Source organism: Suricata suricatta, chromosome 17, assembly GCF_006229205.1.
Source record: "Suricata suricatta isolate VVHF042 chromosome 17, meerkat_22Aug2017_6uvM2_HiC, whole genome shotgun sequence".
Classification (NCBI taxonomy): Eukaryota; Metazoa; Chordata; class Mammalia; order Carnivora; family Herpestidae; genus Suricata; species Suricata suricatta.
The window spans coordinates 4,398,929-4,420,271 of record NC_043716.1 but is presented as its reverse complement, the minus strand read 5'-3'; the positions used below and the strand labels follow the sequence as shown (position 1 = coordinate 4,420,271).

The following is a 21,343-nucleotide window of genomic DNA, read 5'->3' as shown; positions in this document are numbered from 1 at the left end:
GAGGTCTGGAGAGCTGAACTCACCCTGGGGCCCTTTCCCAACTGAGCGTCAACCAGTCAGGAGCTTGGGTTTCCTGTGCTCCGTGCATCTCGTGCAGAGAACCCACGGTGGGGGACAAATACTGGCGCATTTGATTTTCGCGCCCGGGGGTTCCGTGGGTGGAGCCCTGGCGGATGGAGGGCGGTGCAGGGGGAGGGGACGGGACGCCCTGCGGGGCTCACCTGCCCGTCTGCCTCGCAGTGGCACCATGAGTAGCGACACGGAGATGGAAGTGTTCGGCGTCGCCGCTCCTTTCCTCCGAAAGTCGGAAAAGGAGAGGATCGAGGCGCAGAACCAGCCCTTCGATGCCAAAACCTACTGCTTTGTGGTGGACTCGAAGGAGGAGTACGCCAAGGGAAGAATTAAGAGTACTCAGGATGGGAAGGTCACGGTGGAAACCGAAGACAACCGGGTAGGCCTCGCGCACGCCCCCTGCCGGCCCCCTGCAGGCTCAGTGCAGGCCCCCGGGCCTCTGTCTGCCCCTGGAGTCCCAGCGTCTGTGGCCTGCCCGGGCCCACGTGGTTTCCCTGGGGTCCCCGGAGAAAGCCCAGTTACGCCGACCTCGGGTTGCAGGGTGGGAGAAGAATCCGGTTGTGGCGGATTTAAGCAATTCGTGTTCGGCAGCCTTTGCTAATGTTCACATCCCTCTAGGCGCCTCGCAGGGTGTGGGGTTGGAGTCCAACACTGAGAAGGCCTCCTTTAGTAAAACTCTCTCCCTTGGTAGCCTGGGTTTCCCGACTTCCTTCTGGGGGTAGCCATCTGAGGAAGCATGGAGAGTATGAAGAATGAGAAGCAGGCCGGGGGTCCTAGTGGACCACAGGCTCCATGTGAAAATGGCAGCCTCCCTCTATGTGGCCTACTACATTCTCACCCAGAACACTGTGTGGGTGCTGGGAGAGAGTCTGGACCTCACTACTTTCTGGAATCGAGACCAGAAGAATTGGAAATGTTCTGAGAAAAGTTTAAAATTAAAAGGAGAACGAGAAAATCTGAAAGAGAGGAAGTAGTGTCACTGGGTTGGGGAGAAGTGACAGGCAGCGAGAAGGGCCTGTTGATGCCACCACGCACCGGGGCTCTGGGGGGTGGCTCTTGGGATGTGTCCGATGCGGCCTGAGAGCGGGTCTGCAGGTGGCAGGCAAGGTGAAGGCCAGACATAACTAAGGTGGTCTGGACCCGTCACAGGGGGGCAGCTGCTCGAAGGCAGAGGGCAGGTCCCAGAGATGGGACTGCCGCAGAGAGCAAAAGGCATGGTCCCTGAGTGAAGGAAACAGCCACACGCTGTCGCTCCCCGTCTTCTCTGGCTGTCAGAGGGGCCTCTTCCCCGGGGCTCGTCCCTTGGGATCCGGGCTCTTTGTGGGATCCAGACAGACACCTGCAGGGGGCCAAACGCACAGAGGACCCCAGGCAGGCCTGGTACCTCTTCCACGCAGACCCTGGTGGTCAAACCCGAGGACGTGTATGCCATGAACCCCCCCAAGTTCGACCGGATCGAGGACATGGCCATGCTGACGCACCTGAACGAGCCGGCCGTGCTGTACAACCTCAAGGACCGGTACACCTCCTGGATGATCTACGTGAGCGCCCCCTCCCGGGCGCCCGAGGGTGCAGGGGCGTGGGGACCCTGGTGCGGGAGACGGCGTCAGAGAGACCAGTGTTTGAGCTGTCCCACAACAGAGGGGAAATGGGAGGAAAGGACGAGGGAAGGCAGCCGGTGACGGAGGAAGAGGCGATTGGGAAGAGAGGCGGCAGTGGGGAGGGAAGGCGGGGGCAGGACAGCGGGCTGAGCTCCGGTCTGGGGGGGGTCACTTGCTGGAGGGCCAGCGGCTCCCCTCGGACTCTCAGTCCTGTGCCCCATCTATAAAGAGAAATCAATCTCTGCAAGTGTAGTGTAAAGAAAAGGCACACACACACACCATCTTTACACTCCCACAGACCTACTCGGGCCTCTTCTGCGTCACCGTCAACCCCTACAAGTGGCTGCCGGTGTACAACCCCGAGGTGGTGGAGGGCTACCGAGGCAAGAAGCGCCAGGAGGCCCCGCCCCACATCTTCTCCATCTCCGACAACGCCTATCAGTTCATGCTGACCGGTGCGTCTGGGGGCGGGGGCGGGGGGCCAGCCTGCACCCTCCAGCACAAAGGGAGGAGGGTGGAGGGACTTAGGCTGAAAGGGGCCAGATCCCTTAGAGCCTTGCAGGGGCCCTGCTAGCGAGTTTGGCTTGAACGCAAGCAACGGGTAGACCCCATGAAACCGACATGTTTGCGGGGCGAAAATGAAGATCGGCAGTTTCACGTGGTTCAACCCAATTGGATGAGGAGCCACTGACGGGTTTGAAGCAGAGCCTTCGCCCCCGAGTCTCACTGTCAAAGAGGAGGCTCTTGGAGCTGCCCCTGGGACCCCACAAAATGCGACAGGCGGAGGACCGGCCTAGCCAATGCAAGCTGGGGAAGCTCTTTCTGCTGCTGTCAACTCTGTTTTATTTTCTCCCCCCGCAGACCGTGAAAACCAGTCCATTCTGATCACGTAAGTGTCACAGCTGTGGCTCTTTGTCTCCAACCCGGGAGCAAAGGTGCCGTTTGCTCTGTGGATTAGGAAGTCCCGAGAGAGGGGCTCCTGGATGGCTCAGTCGGTTAAGCGTCCGACTCTTGATTTTGGCTCATGGTTCACGGGTTTGAGCTCCATGTTGGGCTCTTCACTGACAGCACAAAGTCTGCTTAAGATCCTCTCTCTCCCTCTCTGTCTATCCCTTCCCTGCACTCTCTCTCCCTGTCTCTCAAAATAAGTAAAGAAACTTAAATACAATTAAAAACAGAAAGTACCTAAAGCAGAGTCTGTGATAAAGAGACAGAGATGGGGATGGGCAAGAGGGTGTGTGCAAGGCCCCAGAAAACCGGAATCGCCCGCCCCTGGGGCAGCACAGCAGGGCCGAGCCTTGCCTGGGGCCGTCTCTCACACAGTCCAGTGGGTGTGTGTCCGCTGTGGCTCAGGGGTACGTCCAGGCTCCGGTGTGATGTCTCGGGGGAGGCACTTTATACTAACGGGACGTGTTTCTCTCCCTCTCTTTGGGTCACAACCAGCGGAGAATCCGGGGCAGGGAAGACTGTGAACACCAAAAGGGTCATCCAGTACTTTGCAACAATTGCAGCAACTGGAGACCTGGCCAAGAAGAAGGACTCCAAGATGAAGGTATAGGGAGGGGAGGGGTTTGCCACGCTTCTGCTTGTGACCTTGGTCACAGCTGCACAGCGAGGGGCACAGGGAGGCCGCACTCCCCTCTCTTCAAGGCAAGGAGGGCAGGCTTGGACTTGAAGTCCTCAGAGGGCCTGTGACTGCAGACAACTCAGTGTAGGTTGATCTTACCCAACCAGATCCTGTGATTTCCTACAAAACAGGGCTGTAGGGCTTAACTGAGGAAGGTTATTTGGGGAGCAGCTTGGAGGGCCTCTTTTTTTTTGATGTTTTTTAATGTTTATTTATTTTTGATATATATATAGAGAGAGAGAGAGCACGAGTAGGGAAGGGCAGAGAGAGAGGGATACACAGAATCTGAAGCAGGCTCCAGGCTCCGAGCTGTCAGCACAGAGCCCGACGCAGGGCTTGAACTCATGGACCCTGAGATCATGACCTGAGTTGAAGTCAGAGGTTTAACCGACTGAGCCACCCAGGCACCCGGAGAGCTTTTTCTTTTTATAGCAGAATCACAAACACCAATTTAGGAAAACTGTAGCCAAGTGTGCTTTTCCAAACACACAGATGACAACAGCACAAAATGAATGCAGACGGCCCAACTAACTGCAGAACCAAGGGGCTGAATGAAGCATTATGGGAATTTTACGTCCAGACACCCACGTGTCCCCAAGTACAGTAAAACCTTGGTTTGCGAGCATCGTTCGTTCCAGAAACAGGCTTGTGGTCCAAAGCACTTGTATATGAAAGTGAATTTCAAGAACCATTGGCTCAGTTGTGATCATGTGACATTGGGCATCACGTACTACTCATTTTGCAAGACTTCCCTCGTTCATTAGTTAGAATTTATTAGAAGTGTTTGCCCATCTTGTGGAACACTCGCAAACCTACTGACTCAACCCGAAGTGGTACTGTATCACAAAACAGTGACAGGGTGTGACGTGGGCCATAAGTGGGCCATGCTGAGGATGTGGTTGGTTCCTGGACTGGAAAAGTGAGGGAGGAAGGGACGGGCAGGCAGGAGTGACAGAGCTGGGGAGTGGTACCCCTGTCCTCTGCAGCTTCCCCTCCCCCCCCCCATTCCTTGCATTAGGGGACGCTGGAAGACCAGATCATCAGCGCCAACCCGTTGCTGGAGGCTTTCGGGAACGCCAAGACCGTGAGGAATGACAACTCATCTCGCTTTGTGAGTCTGAGTTCCGCTCAGCTGGGGTTTTCTCTGGGGCCCCAGGAGGGCAAGCTTCCTGCCCTTGCGGGGGCAACAGGCTGTGGGGGGCGCAGGGAGACAGGAAATGATGGAGGAAGCAAGCAGACCATTTCGGATAATGCTGCTTTCATGAAAAGCTGGACAAATGGGGCATGTGGAAGAGTGACTGGGGGCCGGATCTACTTTAGACAGAAATGGCAGAAAAGGCATCTGGGGCGGGGGGCTGGCCCATGAACCCCAAGATCTGCCAATGAGGAAGGACAGAGGGAAAAGCAAGCACACTCTCTGGGGCGGGGAAGGCCTTGTGTAGTCCAGGGACCTGAGAGAGACCTCATTGTGGTACCAAGTAGCAGGAGGTGGGTCTCAAGCGGTAGGGGAAGAGGAAGACAGAGGTCTGGTCACGTAGAGGCCACAAGAAGGGGGTTGGATTTTATTCAGGAAGCTACTGAGGGATTCGGTAGGCAGGGAAGTGATACGGCTTGTGCATCTTGAAAAATAAAATCACTCTTATTTTACGACTGGATGGGGTGGGGGCCGCTTGGAGGAAATGTGGAGCAAAGAGCCTGGAGGAAAGGGGGCCTCAAACTGGACAGAGAAGGGAGAAGGAGACATACTTAATTTTAAGTAGGGGCATAAAGGTCCTGTTCACACCGCCAAGAGACTAGCGGGAACACTTGGAACCCCTTAGACACTGGTGTCTGTGCCCCCCCATCCCCCACAGGGCAAGTTCATCCGAATCCATTTTGGAACCACCGGGAAGCTGGCCTCCGCAGATATTGAAACTTGTAAGTAGATGGCAGGCCGGAGGGTGGCTCGGGGAGGTGGGGCCAGTTTGGAAAACGGTGCCACGTGTGTGTTCGTAGATCTGCTGGAGAAATCAAGAGTGACCTTCCAGCTGAAGGCTGAGAGGAGCTACCATATCTTCTACCAGATTCTCTCAAACAAGAAGCCTGAGCTCATAGGTGAGGTGTTGGGTCTCTGACGTCACCGGACCACAAGCTGCACCTGTACATGGGGGAACTAAGCAGCCAGCGGAAGAAGTTTCTTTTAGGAATGGATGTGGCTATTTTGACAGTGATGTGTCAATTTGGGGGTGGGGGCATGGGACACAATACAGTGGACAGAGCAAGATTAAGCTGTGAGTGAATTTGGCGCCGCTTCTAAAAAACCTTCCCGACTAGGCATTTAATTGTCCTTCCGCGCCCTCTAGTGGTCGTGATGTAGAACAACTTCTCCCCAAATCCAGGCACCTCAAGGACTGGGTATTACCTTGGCCCTTTGTTTGGTACCCGACGGAGGCTTAGGTGAACAGGGTCTTTGCTCATTGGCTGTGCTTGGTCCCGGCCTGGAAACAGGCTGCAGCCTTTCAAGGGGTTTTGGAAACCCACCGGTGCTTCCTCTCCTTGGGGGCTTCTCTCCCGACCTCCATTCATCCAGTTTTCTGTAAACATTCCCAACCTACACCGATATGCACCTTTCATGTGCAAATCAAGAGGCTTTTAATGCTCTCGCTGGGGCTTCTGATCTATGTTGCCTGGACTTTCAATGTTCAGCCACAGCCCGAGTCGTGGGAAGCTGTTGAAGAGATTCTAACTCTAAACTCAATTTGGGCTCCAGAAGTGAGAGTCTCAGCCCAGAATCTAGGGGCTCAGATCCACCGGGTGGATTTTCTCTTTGCACCTGGGGAACCTCTTGATGTGGAACCTGTCATTTCAGAGTTGCTTCTTATTACAACCAACCCTTACGACTACCCGTTCATCAGCCAGGGTGAAATCCTGGTGGCCAGCATTGACGACGCCGAGGAGCTGTTGGCTACAGACGTAAGTGGGGCGGAGGCAATACGTGAGGGGGGCCCCTCCCTCTCCACCACGAGGGTCCGCGGACTAACATGCTGCTCTTTGAACGCCAGAGTGCCATCGACATCCTGGGCTTCACCCCGGAAGAGAAGTCTGGACTCTACAAGCTCACGGGTGCCGTGATGCATTATGGGAACATGAAGTTCAAGCAGAAGCAGCGGGAGGAGCAGGCGGAGCCCGACGGCACTGAAGGTACAAACAGGACCTACGCCCGAGCTGGGTAGGGGGTCACCAAGATCATTTGGTGTCTCGTTTGAAAGCAATTAGTCCTTCTTCCACTTGGAGAGGTGAACCTCCTGTGCCTCATGTTACCACCCCCCCATTTGCTGACTCACTGGAATGGGCTTGTTTCTGAGGCAAGAAGACGTGACCAGGGCTTTCTGGAACCCAGTCCTGCCTTTTCATAAAACCTATCGTATCCTCTGACTTAGCTTCCATTGGCTACGTACAAGCTGTTTAGATATGGAACATGGGGCACCCTGGAGCCTGCTTCCCATCCTGTGTGTCTGTCTCTCTGCTTCTTCCTCATGCTCCATCTCTCTCTATGTCTCAGAAATAAATGAATTTTTTTAAAAAATTAAAGATACGGAACATAAAACAAGACAAACTTTTCCCAGCTTTGAAACATCGGGATGATTTTCGAAGTGGTTCTCCTACTTTGCCCAGCGTGAGGGGTGTCCCTCTGTCTTTCTTTTCCTGGCAGTGGCCGACAAAACAGCCTACCTGATGGGCCTGAACTCTTCAGACCTCCTGAAGGCTTTGTGCTTCCCCCGAGTGAAAGTTGGGAATGAGTACGTTACCAAAGGCCAAACCGTGGATCAGGTAAGCAGCTGCTTGGAGGCCGGGAGAGACACAGGCACCCGACGGCCACCGCCTGACTGCGGTGACCTCTCCTCCGACAGGTCCACCATGCAGTGAATGCCCTTTCCAAGTCAGTGTATGAAAAGCTGTTTTTGTGGATGGTCACTCGCATCAACCAACAGCTGGACACAAAGCTGCCGCGACAGCACTTCATTGGTGTTTTGGACATTGCGGGCTTTGAGATCTTTGAGGTTTGTGTCTCCGACGTTCGTGTCTTCACACAGCCGTGTGCGGAGGGATGGGTCACCACAGTCCCAGAGGGGACGGGTCAAGGGGAGCAGCCTGTCAGAGCGCCACACCCCGTAGGAAGCTGGAAGGTGGATCAGCTAGAAGAGGAGCACCTTGTGGGCGGGGGGAGGGGAGGTGGGGGGTGCTGTGTAATTTCAGGAGAACAGGAGACATGTGGTAAGAGGACACCTTCTAGCCGGAAGTTCGGAGAAGTCTCCATGGAAGAGACGTGTTCTGGGCTAGACCTTGAAGAAGGTGCCCGTGTCAGAGGGGACGAATGAGTCCGCAGAGCCCGACGCAGTGGAGAGGGAGGCCGATGGGTCTTTGGTCTTCAGAGTCTAACTCTGCGTGGGAACACCGTATTTCCGTATTTAGTACAACAGCCTGGAGCAGCTGTGCATCAACTTCACCAACGAGAAGCTGCAGCAGTTCTTCAACCACCACATGTTCGTGCTGGAGCAGGAGGAGTACAAGAAGGAGGGCATCGAGTGGACCTTCATCGACTTCGGGATGGACCTGGCTGCCTGCATCGAGCTCATCGAGAAGGTGTCCTGATCTGTCCACTCAGTAACCTCTTCTTGTCTACTCTGTGGCTCCCTGCTGCAGCTCCCATGTACCTTACATGCATTTTGTTTTGCTTTAATCCAGCCCATGGGCATCTTCTCCATCCTGGAGGAGGAGTGCATGTTCCCCAAGGCCACGGACACCTCCTTCAAGAACAAGCTGTATGACCAACACCTGGGCAAGTCCAGCAACTTCCAGAAGCCCAAGGTGGTCAAGGGCAGGGCGGAGGCACACTTCTCGCTGATCCACTACGCGGGCACCGTGGACTACAGCGTCTCGGGCTGGCTGGAGAAAAACAAGGACCCGCTGAACGAGACCGTGGTCGGGCTGTACCAGAAGTCCTCCAACAGGCTCCTGGCGCACCTCTATGCCACCTTTGCTACGGCAGATGGTAACAGACTCCACAGAGCGCCTTGTATCCGTGCCATCTCCTGCCCCTTGGTTCACAGGCCCAAAAGATCCCTGTAGATCTGACAAGAGCGTGCGCCATCTATGTCTTTCAGCTGACAGCGGAAAGAAGAAAGTTGCCAAGAAGAAGGGTTCTTCTTTCCAAACTGTGTCCGCCCTTTTCCGGGTAAGAAACATACAAGTTTATTTGCTTTCAGCTGGTTTAAGCACTTGCAACATGAGCCATGGAGAGAACCCTGGTTTATTCAGGAATAGAACGTGGTCTTAACCTGATTGCAGCTACCCGGTGACGCTGAGGGACAGTTTGATGAAACACAAATATATAATAATATAATAGTGACATAAATATATGTAATAGGTAAAGGAGGTGTAACAAATGTGGGTCCAGAATTTCATTATCACTTTGAACTGCAACGAGTGGGCTAGCTGGCCTCGGCGGTGAGTCCTCAGCACAAACTTTCCAAGCTGCCTGAAGGACACAGGCAACAGCCGTCAAGCTCCCTGTGGAGCCACACGCATTTCTGAGTTGATTTCAGAGAGCATTTTGTACATGGTTAGTCTCCGGCTCACTGTGAAGCAAAAGACTATTGTGTCAGTTATTTGCCTGTACCTCTAGCCATCGGGATATTCAAAGAAAGAGTTAAAAGATTTCGTCCTTTAGAATTCGTGGCAAGTTTAAAATGGGAACCTCAATTTTTCATTACGATATATTCTCAGCCTGTCAAATGTAATCTTCTTTTAGGAAAACCTCAACAAGCTGATGTCCAATTTAAGAACGACTCATCCTCACTTCGTGCGCTGTATAATTCCCAACGAAACCAAAACTCCAGGTAAGGCACCTGCTGGCGCTCTCGACGGCCCCCGGGTTCTAGGAAATGCTGCGTGAGGCTGAGGTCTCTCGCCTCTCCTCTCAGGGGCCATGGAGCACAGCCTCGTCCTGCACCAGCTGCGCTGTAACGGGGTCCTGGAGGGCATCCGCATCTGCAGGAAGGGATTCCCAAATAGGATCCTCTACGGGGATTTTAAACAAAGGTGAGTGATGAAAATGCTGTCTGCTCTTCTTGCTGAGGCGGGTAGGTGCTGGGGTGTGAGAGGGAGGAATACCTGGATGAGAAGGCCCATTTTAACAGAGCACGTGTGGAGCTTCATGTAAAATGATTGGCCTACCTCCTGGCCAAGTATATGTATATACAAGTATAGATACACTTCCTTCTTCCTTGTTTTCTCAAGAGCTGGTCTATATCCAGTATGGCAGAACAAAAACTGCCCTGAGAGTCAGGAGGCTTGGATTTCAGGCCACCACCCAGCGGTGTGACTATGGGCAAGTTTCTCTCCCTCTCTGGACGTCAGCCTCCCTGCCTATTAGAAGAGAGGCGTGAACCAGTTGGTCTCCAAAGTTTACGTCTGTGCTGATGGGCCATGATTGTCTCTGTGTCTACAACGGCAGATACCGAGTGCTGAATGCCAGTGCAATCCCGGAGGGACAGTTCATTGACAGCAAGAAGGCTTGTGAGAAGCTGCTGGCGTCCATCGACATTGACCACACTCAGTACAAGTTTGGACACACCAAGGTAATGCCTCCGTTGCGGCAGATGCTGGCCCCTAGTCCCTTTAAGCTTCCCCAGCACACAGACCCCTACCGTTCTCCTCCCCTGGAAGGTGTTCTTCAAGGCTGGCCTGCTGGGAACCCTGGAAGAAATGCGGGATGACCGCCTGGCCAAACTGATCACCCGGACGCAGGCGGTGTGCAGAGGGCTTCTCATGCGTGCGGAGTTCCAGAAGATGGTGCAGAGGAGGTCGAGGAGGGCCTCTGCTCAAACATGAGCCCTTTGGGAGTCTCAAAACAGTGGGGGGCGATGTCTCTCCTGGAAATAATTCATATTTTCTTTTCAGGGAGTCCCTCTTCTGCATCCAGTACAACATCCGCGCCTTCATGAACGTCAAGCACTGGCCCTGGATGAAACTCTTCTTCAAGATCAAGCCGCTCCTCAAGAGCGCGGAGACCGAGAAGGAGATGGCCACCATGAAGGAGGAGTTTCAGAAAACCAAAGACGAACTCGCCAAGTCAGAGGCGAAAAGGAAGGAACTGGAGGAAAGATTGGTGACTCTAGTACAAGAGAAGAATGACCTGCAACTCCAAGTGCAAGCTGTATGTGTCTAGAGTTTCTTTTAACTTTTTGGTGGATTTGATTATTCAGAAAACCCGGACTTGGGGTGGGATTTTTGCTTTTTAGTTGGGATGCTTCACAAAAGACCTCATATATACCGGGGCACTGGAAATGTCATAAACCTGATCTCAGCAAAGGAACTCATGATTCTTTTTTTTTTTTTTTTTAAGGAAAGTGAAAACTTGTTGGATGCAGAGGAAAGGTGTGACCAACTGATCAAAGCCAAATTCCAGCTGGAGGCCAAGATCAAGGAGGTGACGGAGAGAGCGGAGGATGAGGAGGAGATCAATGCCGAGCTGACGGCCAAGAAGAGGAAACTGGAGGACGAGTGTTCAGAGCTCAAGAAAGACATTGACGACCTTGAGCTGACCCTGGCCAAGGTTGAAAAGGAGAAGCATGCCACAGAGAACAAGGTACTCTCTCCCCGTGGGTTTTTCCAGCTTCGCATAGTCCTTGCGAACCAGACTTCATTTCTTCCTCTAATTGCTCGTGGCCCCTTCCTAGGTTAAAAACCTTACTGAAGAACTCGCTGGGCTGGACGAAACCATCGCTAAGCTGACCAGGGAGAAGAAGGCCCTCCAGGAGGCCCACCAGCAGACCCTGGATGACCTGCAGGCAGAAGAGGACAAGGTCAACTCTCTGAGCAAAATCAAGAGCAAACTGGAACAGCAAGTTGATGACGTAAGGAAATCGTGCTAATTGGGAGTCCTAGAACTTCAGGGCTGGAAGAATCCCCCCAAATCCTCTGGTGCAGAGCATTTGTTCTGAAAAGGATCTGGTATCCCTTTCAGCTGGAAAGCTCCCTAGAACAAGAAAAGAAGCTCCGTGTGGATCTGGAAAGGAACAAAAGGAAGCTGGAGGGAGACTTGAAGCTTGCCCAAGAGTCCATATTGGATCTGGAGAGCGATAAGCAGCAGCTGGATGAAAGGCTCAAGAAGTAGGTCCTAAAACCACTGCTTTCAGTCCTCCAAGTCTCTGGCTGTTCTGTCTTCACACATTCTACATTTCCCTCCACAGGAAGGATTTCGAATACAGCCAGCTGCAGAGCAAAGTGGAAGACGAGCAGACTCTGGGCCTCCAGTTTCAGAAGAAGATCAAAGAGCTACAGGTAGGAGGCATCCAAAACTTTTCTGTCACGTGAAGGTCACCCACCATGGGCTGGACGCTGCCTGCCGTAAGCCCTCCGAGCAGGCGGGCAGGACCATGGGAATGCCTACCTCACCGGTTTCCATTCTGCTAGGCTGACCCAGCAGCGATGAGCAGTTTCTCCATAATTTAAAATAAAATATGTAAGGAAGGTGTTTGGGTCAGGGGTTGAAGGGACAATATCCTGGGTTGGTCACTGCAAGGGTAATGACCACGTGGGGGTGGGAAAAACTCATATCAAAGGAAATGAGCAACAGTCCTATTCCTCTAGGAGCAGCCTAAACTTTGGTTTATCTCATGAGAATGGGAACTAGCCTGTTCCTGACATGCAGGGCAAGTTACTCTAGGGACGATGCCCGTGGGTGAACGGCTGCCCTCCGCAGGCTCGGATCGAGGAGCTGGAAGAAGAGATGGAGGCAGAGCGGGCCACCCGCGCAAAGACGGAGAAACAGCGCAGCGACTACGCCCGGGAACTGGAGGAGCTGAGCGAGCGGCTGGAGGAGGCCGGAGGCGTCACCTCCACCCAGATCGAGCTGAACAAGAAGCGGGAGGCCGAGTTCCAGAAGATGCGCAGGGACCTGGAGGAGGCCACCCTGCAGCATGAGGCCACGGCGGCCACCCTGAGGAAGAAGCACGCGGACAGCATGGCCGAGCTCGGGGAGCAGATAGACAACCTGCAGAGGGTCAAGCAGAAGCTGGAGAAGGAGAAGAGTGAGCTGAAGATGGAGATCGATGACCTGTCCAGCAATGTGGAGAGCGTGTCCAAGTCCAAGGTGCTCGGGCAGGACGGGGCCCACTGCTTTTGCAGAGAGATACCTCTGGGTCTTTCCGGCCTGAGGACAGACTTTATTCTTTCCCCCTTCTCAATCCTGTAGGCCAATCTGGAGAAAATATGCCGGACTCTGGAGGATCAGTTAAGCGAAGCCAGGGGCAAGAACGAGGAAATTCAAAGGAACATGAGCGAGCTGGCCACACAGAAGTCCCGTCTGCAGACGGAGGCTGGTGAGTGATGGGACGGGAGGGGCCATGCCTCGTGGTCACCTGTGCTGGGGCGACTGGTCAACAGCAAAGGGCAGCACTGTGCGGGGGAGAATCTCTAGGAAAGCGTATTTTCAGAGAGAAGCAATCGGAATAACTCATAGAAGGGGTCACTCAAAATATCATGAAGCGGGGACCACTGAGAGTAAGAACAGGGGTGAAGAGAAGAGACCAGAATGAGAAGGGATCTGGAACGTCACTGGTTCAAGCTCTTTCAACACCATTGATACCTTGCATCAAGAAGCATCTACACGGCAGAAACAGGACTAGAAGCGAAGCCCCTTGGCTCTTCTGTTTCTCGCTGCACACGAATTCAGACACGTGGTGCGCAGTCAGGTGTTTCAGACAAGAGAGCGAGAAACACGGTAGGTTGTACAGGCTCCTGCTTCATAGCAGTGGGAAGAGAGGGGAACACTGGGCCTTTCACCTAGGAAGTGCGCCGCCCCCAGCCCTGCTCCTCCAGCCCATCTTCCCAGTGAATCCATCAATCCTTTCCTAGCCTCCACGACCAAGGCAGTGAAGAAAAGAGGCTTCGTTGCCACTCTGTATAATAATCTTGGGAATTCCTTGGGAATTCACCTCTGGAGTCGCAAGGCTTCTCCCCTCGTCTTTCCCCCCTTACCTCTGCAGAAGCATATAAAACTGAACCTACCACATTTCCCCAAGAGGCTGACCTCAAATTACTAGCTGTAAAGTCCTAAGGAAGGCACTATCTCTCTTTCATGGCAAACCAACAAACAGCTGGAAACAAAAGCTGCTGGAGGTTCTGATGGGCGTTTTTAGGTGGCAATGTTTTTTTTTTAAATTCCTTAATGTTTAATTTTTTTTTACGTTTAATATTTGAGAGAGAGAGAGAGAGAGAGAGAGAGAGAGCAAGCAAGTAGGGGAGGGGCAGAGAGAGAGAGAGGCACAGAATCAGAAGCAGGCTCCAGGCTCTGAGCTGTCAGCACAGAGCCTGACATGGGGCTCGAACCCACAGACTGTGAGATCATGACCTGAGCCGAAGTTGGACGCTTAACCAGCTAAGCCACCCAGGCGTCCCTAGGTGGCAGTGTTAACATTTACAATCATTCTCAATGAGTTTTAGTGGCAAAAGTCACTCCAAGCTTCTAGGCGTTTATAACAATATCTTATCAGTTGTGTCTTTGGTTTCCTTTTCATGGACCCTTCTCTTTTCCCCCAAGAAAGGACCACACCTGGTCTTTTACTCACTCTCCAGATCTTGGCACGGTGCTTTACACACAATAGGAACTTGATGAATGAATGAATGAATGAAAAAAATAAATAAAATGAAAATATTTCCTTCTGGACACAGGTGAGCTGAGTCGTCAATTGGAAGAAAAGGAAAGCATCGTGTCCCAGTTATCCAGGAGCAAGCAAGCGTTTACCCAGCAAATAGAAGAGCTCAAGAGGCAGTTAGAGGAAGAAAGTAAGGTAGGAGATGGAGGGGGTGTGTCCTTGACCCCGTCCATTACCATTACCGCCTGTAGAGAGCACAGGACATGACTTAGCAGGCGATGGTAGCAGGGACGCACTTGGATGGCGTCATGGCCCAAGACACCAAAATGCTAATCCACCGGGGGCTCCTCTTTCCTGACTCTTGCAGGCCAAGAATGCGCTGGCCCACGCCCTGCAGTCCTCCCGCCACGACTGTGACCTGCTGCGGGAACAGTATGAGGAGGAGCAGGAGGGCAAGGCCGAGCTGCAGAGGGCGCTGTCCAAGGCCAACAGCGAGGTGGCCCAGTGGAGGACCAAATATGAGACGGATGCCATCCAGCGCACAGAGGAGCTGGAGGAGGCCAAGTATGCAGCTCCATTTGCCTTTAGAGAAATGAGAACTGCCAAGTAATACCGATAGAGGTCACTGTCTTTAGAACTGTGTACTTGGGAATGGGTTTGCTACATTACTAGGTGTTCCCTTACCTCTTTTTTTTAATGTTCATTTTTGAGAGAGAGAGAGAGAGAGAAACAGAGCATGAGCAGGGAAGGAGCAGACACAGAATCCGAAGCAGGCTCCAGGCTCTGAGCTGTCAGCACAGAGCCCGATGTGGGGCTCGAACCCACGAACCGTGAGATCATGACCTAAGCCGAAGCCGGACGCTTAACCGACTGAGCCACCCAGGCGCCCCTTCCCTCACCTCTTTTAATGTCTTTTAATGTGGTGCTGCACGTGCCATTGAAGGGACCTGGCAGCAGCACAGTAAGACAAACAACCTTGATCTTGGTTGGAGACAAGGCGGGTTATTGACCGATCACTGCGCTTTCGCGGAAGGAAATTCTCCTGGGCTCATGAGAGCAGGCGGCTGTTGGAGTCACACAGATGAGTGCTTCCAACGTGATGAATGGTGACGTTGAAGAGGACTGAGATTTAAATAGCATCTGCTTCTCTTTCATGTTCTTTAAGGAAAAAACTGGCTCAGCGCCTTCAAGACTCCGAGGAACAGGTTGAGGCAGTGAATGCTAAATGTGCCTCCTTGGAGAAGACCAAGCAGAGGCTGCAAGGAGAAGTCGAGGATCTGATGGTGGACGTTGAAAGGGCCAACTCCATGGCCGCCGCTCTGGACAAGAAGCAGAGGAACTTTGACAAGGTGTGGGGTCCGCGCCACGCAGGCTGCATGCTTGATGCGGGGACTCCCTCCTCCTGGAAGGAGGAGACTGGGTGGGTCCCAGCCCTCACCTGGCCCCACTGGCGGTGTGACCTCGGGCAAGTCCTGAACTTCACCGGGCTGGCATTTCCTCCTGTGAAAAACGAAACGGGCATGGGATGGGGCTGGAGGTCCCTCCCAGGCATTGTCAGGGCAGACAAACCAGTTGCTACGGTGCTGTTCTGTCCCCCTCCACTGCTGGTGTGTATGGGGAACTAGCACAAGGGGATCTAACTCAGGTCCCTTCAGGAGGCTCTCTGGAAGCTTCTCTTCTGGTATGACATTAAGGGTGACTTGAACCAAAGTTTGAAGGAATTCCTTAGACATCCAGGGCCATTCTCCTATTAAGGGAAGGGCAGAGAATTCCTTCTCAAAGGACCCATGTGCATTTTAGAGACGGCAACTGTTGCTGATATGTCACTGATCTTGAGTATCCGTGGGAAGGAATCACCATTAGTCAGATAATCAGGGACAAGGAGCAAAGGCAAGAGACCTGAGTGAAGCCCCGGTCCCAGGCTGAGCCACCGGCCCGCTTCTGTTCAGTGGGGGGCGCGGCGAGGAGCTGAGGAGGGGGCCTCCCCGCCTGTGCTCCAGGTGCTGGCCGAGTGGAAAACCAAGTGCGAGGAGAGCCAGACGGAGCTGGAGGCCTCTCTGAAGGAGTCCCGGTCCTTGAGCACCGAGCTCTTCAAGCTGAAGAACGCCTATGAGGAGGCCTTGGACCAACTCGAAACCGTGAGACGGGAGAACAAGAATCTGGAGCGTAAGTCTCCCCTGTGCTGTCGCGGGGCGGGCACGGCCTGGGGGCCAAACCCCTGCTCGCGCTCCTCCCATCGCCGCGGGGTGACCATGTGCAAGGCGGCTCATCCCCGGGAAACCGCCACCGCAGAGCTGCGACGGGCTGGCCACGGGGCCTTCCGCGGGGGGTCACTGCCCCCCCAAACCTGCGCCGGGGCACTCACTGCAGCCCACACTGATTTCCTTGCAGAGGAGATAGCAGACCTCACGGAACAAATTGCGGAAAATGGGAAGACCATCCACGAGCTGGAGAAATCCAGGAAGCAGATTGAGCTGGAAAAGGCAGACATCCAGCTGGCCCTTGAGGAAGCGGAGGTGAGCAGACGGCAGACAGGTGGCGGCGGCGGGGACACAGCCCCGACCAGGGTCACCCGCCAGCCTCACCCCGTGTCTCCCTTCCTGTCTCTGTGGAGCCACCATCCTGATGCGGCTCCTTTCCTCTCCACCGGCATGAAATAGCCCGTGCGGACTATCTTGGATTTATTGGGGGAAAAGAATTACATTAAAATAGGTCTAAAAGTGAGATCTTGCAGCATCTTGGGTAAATTTAAAGTATCCATAAGGTGCTTTATGCTCCTATGGGACAAAGATGATTTACATGTTGTTACCGTTTGATCAGATAATAAAAACAAAATGGCAGTGAAACAGGTATGTGGTTTCTGCATTGAAGTTAAAAATGGCATTTTTAATTCTTTTAATATGAATTATTGTCACATTGGCTAATGTAGAGTGTGTAAAGTGTGCTCTTGGTTTTTGGGGGTAGATTCCTGTGGCTCATCGCTTACATACGACACCCAGTGCTCATCCCAACAGGTGCCCCCTCAATGCCCCTCACCCATTTCCCCCTCTCCCCTACCTCCCCATCAACCCTCAGTTTGTTCTCTGTACTTAAGAGTCTCTTATGGTTTGGCTCCCTCCCTCTCTGTTCGCAAGTTTTTTTCCTCTTCCCCTCCCCCATGGTCTTCTGTTCAGTTTCTCAAGATCCACATACGAGGGAAAACATATGACAACTGTATTTCTCTGACTGACTTATTTCACTCAGCATAATACCTTCCATTTCTATCCACGTTGCTGCAAATGGCAGGATTTCATTCTTCCTCATTGCCAAGTAGCATTCCATTGTATATATAAACCACATCTTCTTGATCCATTCATCTGTTGATGGACATTTAGGCCCTTTAAAAAGGGAATTTTTTGAAAGGCAGTTTTTAATATTCTTGAGTTACGCTCATGAAATGCCCCCACAAAGGGTGGTGTAGCAGGGCACTATTTCTGTGTTTTTCTTCTTCCAAGGCCGCCCTTGAGCATGAAGAGGCCAAGATCCTCCGAATCCAGCTTGAACTGACACAGGTGAAATCAGAAATTGACAGGAAGATCGCCGAGAAAGATGAAGAGATCGAGCAGCTGAAGCGAAACTACCAAAGGACGGTGGAGACCATGCAGAGCGCGCTGGACGCTGAGGTGCGCAGCCGGAATGAGGCCATCAGGATCAAGAAGAAGATGGAGGGCGACCTGAACGAAATCGAGGTCCAGCTGAGCCACGCCAACCGCCAGGCTGCCGAGACCCTCAAGCACCTGCGGAGCGTCCAGGGGCAGCTCAAGGTTTGAGGCGGCTCCTTGGTGGGAAAGCCTCTCCGGTCTGCAGAGGCTCCAAGACGCCTAGACTCGTGGCCCTAACGCCTCGACACCGACTAGCCTCTTCCTTTGCCCCCTGGCTAGGACACGCAGCTGCACCTGGACGACGCGCTGCGTGGCCAGGAGGACCTGAAGGAGCAGCTGGCCATGGTGGAGCGCAGGGCCAACCTGCTGCAGGCTGAGGTCGAGGAGCTGCGGGCGTCCCTGGAGCAGACGGAGAGGGCTCGGAAGCTGGCCGAGCAGGAGCTCCTGGACGCCAACGAGAGGGTGCAGCTGCTTCACACCCAGGTGAGGGACAGGTGGGCGGGCGGGCGGGCAGAGGGCAGAGACCCGGGCCTGACCCACGCCGGGCAACACCTCCCTTCCTGTCCCACCTAGAACACCAGCCTCATCCACACCAAGAAGAAGCTGGAGACGGACCTCACGCAGCTCCAGAGCGAGGTCGAAGACGCCAGCAGGGACGCAAGGAATGCGGAAGAGAAGGCCAAGAAGGCCATCACAGACGTAAGGCTCTCCCGTCCCTGTGAGGCCCCTCCTTCCCCCGAGCCTGAGAGAGCTCCCACCAGACGGATAGCTCCTCCCTCCCCGGGGGGAGCACGTGGGGTGCATTCTGCTCCCAGGCTGCAATCCGCCTTCCCTCCACCCAACTCGGCAGGTCCCTTCCCGCACATTTAAAAGGCCAGTGTGATAAATAATGGGGCGTAGAAAAATAAAGGCTGGAAATATTAGTATCCCTTTCTAAGGCCCACAGAGAGAGATGCTGTTCTCTCCTTCAACATCTGACTTACTGCAGACATGAAAATGAGACTCCTAGATGTCACTACCTCCCCAAAAGTCACCTGGCCTGGCCTGACGCTGGCTTCCCTCCCACCTGCTTGCACCTGACCCTCCTGGGCCTGAGCCGGCTCCTCCCGCCAGACACAGCTCCCACAGCGCCACCTGCTGCCGGCAGGGACCACTGCAGCTCTTTTGCTCGCCCACGCCTCCATTCCCTCCCCGCCTTCCCTTCAGCTCACTATCCCCAAACCTGCACCGCTGGGTACCACCTCGGTCTTCTCCAGGTCTCAGGACCCTCTGAAAACATACAGTGGTGATAACGAAGCAAAGAATTTCCAGGGGCGGCAGGAAAGGTCCCAGGGAGGCCAGTGTAAGAAAGGGAGGAAACCATTTTCCATCCAGTCCATGCAGGTTGTTTGTTGGGTTACTTTCTGTACCTGGCGTGGCTCTTCTCATGCCCCATGGTGGACAGGCGGGCCCAAGCACTGCCTTACCCTACCCGTTGTCCTTTTTCTCTAGCGTGGCTCTGGTCCTTGGCTACGCAGCTTTCGGTAGCTCCAGGGCACCTTACTTTGTATGCGTCTCAGTGGGTTTATGGTGTGGTGCAATTTCAGGCGGCCATGATGGCCGAGGAGCTGAAGAAGGAGCAGGACACCAGCGCCCACCTGGAGCGGATGAAGAAGAACCTGGAGCAGACGGTGAAGGACCTTCAGCACCGTCTGGACGAGGCCGAGCAGCTGGCCCTGAAGGGCGGGAAGAAGCAGATCCAGAAGCTGGAGACGCGGGTACGTGCGGGATGAGGCCCAGGCTGAGCCTCTGGCCCCGACCGGTCGCTCTCCAGCCGCACCCCAACTTCCCACCTGTCCCCCAGATCCGGGAGCTGGAGTTTGAGCTCGACGGGGAGCAGAAGAAGAACACGGAGTCTGTCAAGGGCCTGAGGAAATACGAGCGGCGGGTCAAAGAGTTAACTTACCAGGTAAGGAAAGCCCAGCAGGCATTTTCCCTGTAAAGCGCCAGCACCCCCCAGATGACAGGAAGAAACCCAGTGCCCCAGAGAAAAGTGCCCCCTCCTCCAGCTCACGCCGGGTTCTTGCTTTCAGAGTGAAGAGGACAGGAAGAACGTGCTGCGGCTGCAGGACCTGGTGGATAAACTCCAAGTGAAAGTCAAGTCCTACAAGAGGCAGGCCGAGGAGGCTGTAAGTCAGACCCACGTGCTTTTCCAGCAGCCTGGCCTGTCCCTCGCAGGGAGCCGGAGACAGGCGCGCGCTCACCTTCCCGGCCTGGGCTCTCTGGTTTCAGGACGAGCAGGCCAACGCGCATCTCACCAAGTTCCGCAAAGCTCAGCACGAGCTCGAGGAGGCGGAGGAGCGTGCGGATATTGCAGAGTCCCAAGTCAACAAGCTTCGCGCCCGGACCCGCGACTTCACCTCCAGCAGGGTGAGTGGTCCCCATGGGCCGGAGACGGAGACCGCGGGGGTCTGTGAGGGCTGTGGCGCCGGGGCCACCTGGGAAAGCAGCGGCGCAGCGACGCAGACACTTCCGAGCTGGAAAGAGCCTTGGGGGACCATCTATTTTAGAACTGGTCCGTCTCAGGCCCAGGAAAGGAAGGGATCTGCCTAAAGCCACTTGGCTAAGAGGAGCCTCACTGGCACACAAGTCGCACCAAGCACCATTCTGCGGGGGAAGGAAGGAGCATTTTTCCCCCGCCGCAGACGCCCTCTGCCGGCGCCGGTCTGCAGTCACTGCGCCCGAAGGTGACCAACCACAGGCACCAAGTCCCGGACGTCGGGGCTTGTTCTGGGGGCCGGTTTCTCAGGTTGTGGGGTGAATTCCTCCATGGACGCAATCGCAAATTCTCCTGGACATCCAGTGTCCTCCAGAAAACACCCAGGCGCGAGCAGCGCCCTGATGCTCGCGGGGAGAGGGGTCCGGAGGAAATGTCTCTGCCGTCTGATGTGACTCAAAATACCCCCTCTCCTTCCAGATGGTGGTCCACGAGAGTGAGGAGTGAGTGGCCCTCTGCTGGGACAGGGGCAGGAAATACGCACAATGTGTATTTCGTGGCTCCCGGCCATCACAGCTAATGCCCACATGACCGCTTCGTCTCACGCATTAAACTTTGCTTGGCTTTCAACTTGAGGCTGTCTCACTGTATTTGTTTTCTCTTCCCTGTGTGGAAGTGGGTCATCGCTTGGTGATCTCTGCCCAGCGTTGAAATCTCCGTAGGCAGATGGCTTGACAGACTCCTCTGATGTGTGTATTTGGGGCAGAGGGAGATTGCTTTCATTTATTTACTTACTTATTTTTTTTTATAAAAAAATTTTAATGTTTATTTTTGAGAGAGGGAGAGTGTGTGAGCAGGGGAGAGGCAGAGAGAGAGAGAGAGAGAGAGAGAGGGAGAGAGAGAAAGAGAGACACAGAATGTGAAGCAGGCTCCAGGCTCTGAGCTGTCAGCACAGAGCTCGACACGGGGCTCTAACTCACAAGCTATGAGATCATGATCTGAGCTGAAGTCAGACACTTAACCGACTGAGCCACCCAGGCGCCCCTCCACCACCTCATGAACGCAGGGCTCCACCCCACGAACCACGAGATCATGACCTGAGTGGAAGTCTGCTACTTAACTGACTGAGCCACCCAAGTGCTCCAAGATTGCTTTTATCTTTTTTTAAATTTATTTTTGAGAGACAGAGAGAGACAGCGTGAGCAGGGAAGGGTCAGAGAGAGAGGGAGATACAGAATCCGAAACAGGCTCCAGGTTCCGAGCTAGCTGTCAGCACAGAGTGCAAC

At 54.1% G+C, this 21,343-nt stretch overlaps 1 protein-coding gene across 1 annotated transcript; it reads left to right on the top strand.

The window, feature by feature from the left end:
• Positions 1-247: 247 nt before the first annotated feature.
• On the top strand, positions 248-20,692 carry LOC115282095 (myosin-3). The gene is made up of 39 exons (XM_029927925.1): positions 248-451; positions 1,470-1,613; positions 1,972-2,128; positions 2,535-2,562; positions 3,117-3,225; positions 4,319-4,411; positions 5,154-5,217; positions 5,296-5,394; positions 6,149-6,252; positions 6,342-6,480; positions 6,992-7,110; positions 7,191-7,340; positions 7,753-7,923; positions 8,026-8,332; positions 8,445-8,515; positions 9,092-9,179; positions 9,264-9,381; positions 9,797-9,920; positions 10,009-10,145; positions 10,243-10,498; positions 10,688-10,930; positions 11,022-11,198; positions 11,309-11,454; positions 11,535-11,625; positions 12,047-12,436; positions 12,539-12,665; positions 14,017-14,135; positions 14,308-14,504; positions 15,106-15,289; positions 15,941-16,106; positions 16,332-16,456; positions 17,435-17,743; positions 17,861-18,064; positions 18,155-18,280; positions 19,168-19,338; positions 19,425-19,529; positions 19,654-19,749; positions 19,853-19,990; positions 20,538-20,692. The coding sequence occupies exons 1-39, from the start codon at positions 248-250 to the stop codon at positions 20,562-20,564; spliced, it is 5,823 nt and encodes a 1,940-aa protein (XP_029783785.1). The 3' UTR covers positions 20,565-20,692.
• Positions 20,693-21,343: the final 651 nt, after the last annotated feature.

What these genes read in the sequence shown, in the direction of transcription:
- LOC115282095 (XM_029927925.1), top strand. Translation starts at nt 248, where the DNA reads ATGAGTAGCGACACGGAGATGGAAGTGTTCGGCGTCGCCGCTCCTTTC. An exon ending in AGAAGGACTCCAAGATGAAG is followed by an intron (nt 3,226 to 4,318) that starts GTATAGGGAGGG and finishes TCCTTGCATTAG; the next exon opens with GGGACGCTGGAAGACCAGAT. An exon ending in TGCAACTCCAAGTGCAAGCT is followed by an intron (nt 10,499 to 10,687) that starts GTATGTGTCTAG and finishes TTTTTTTTTAAG; the next exon opens with GAAAGTGAAAACTTGTTGGA.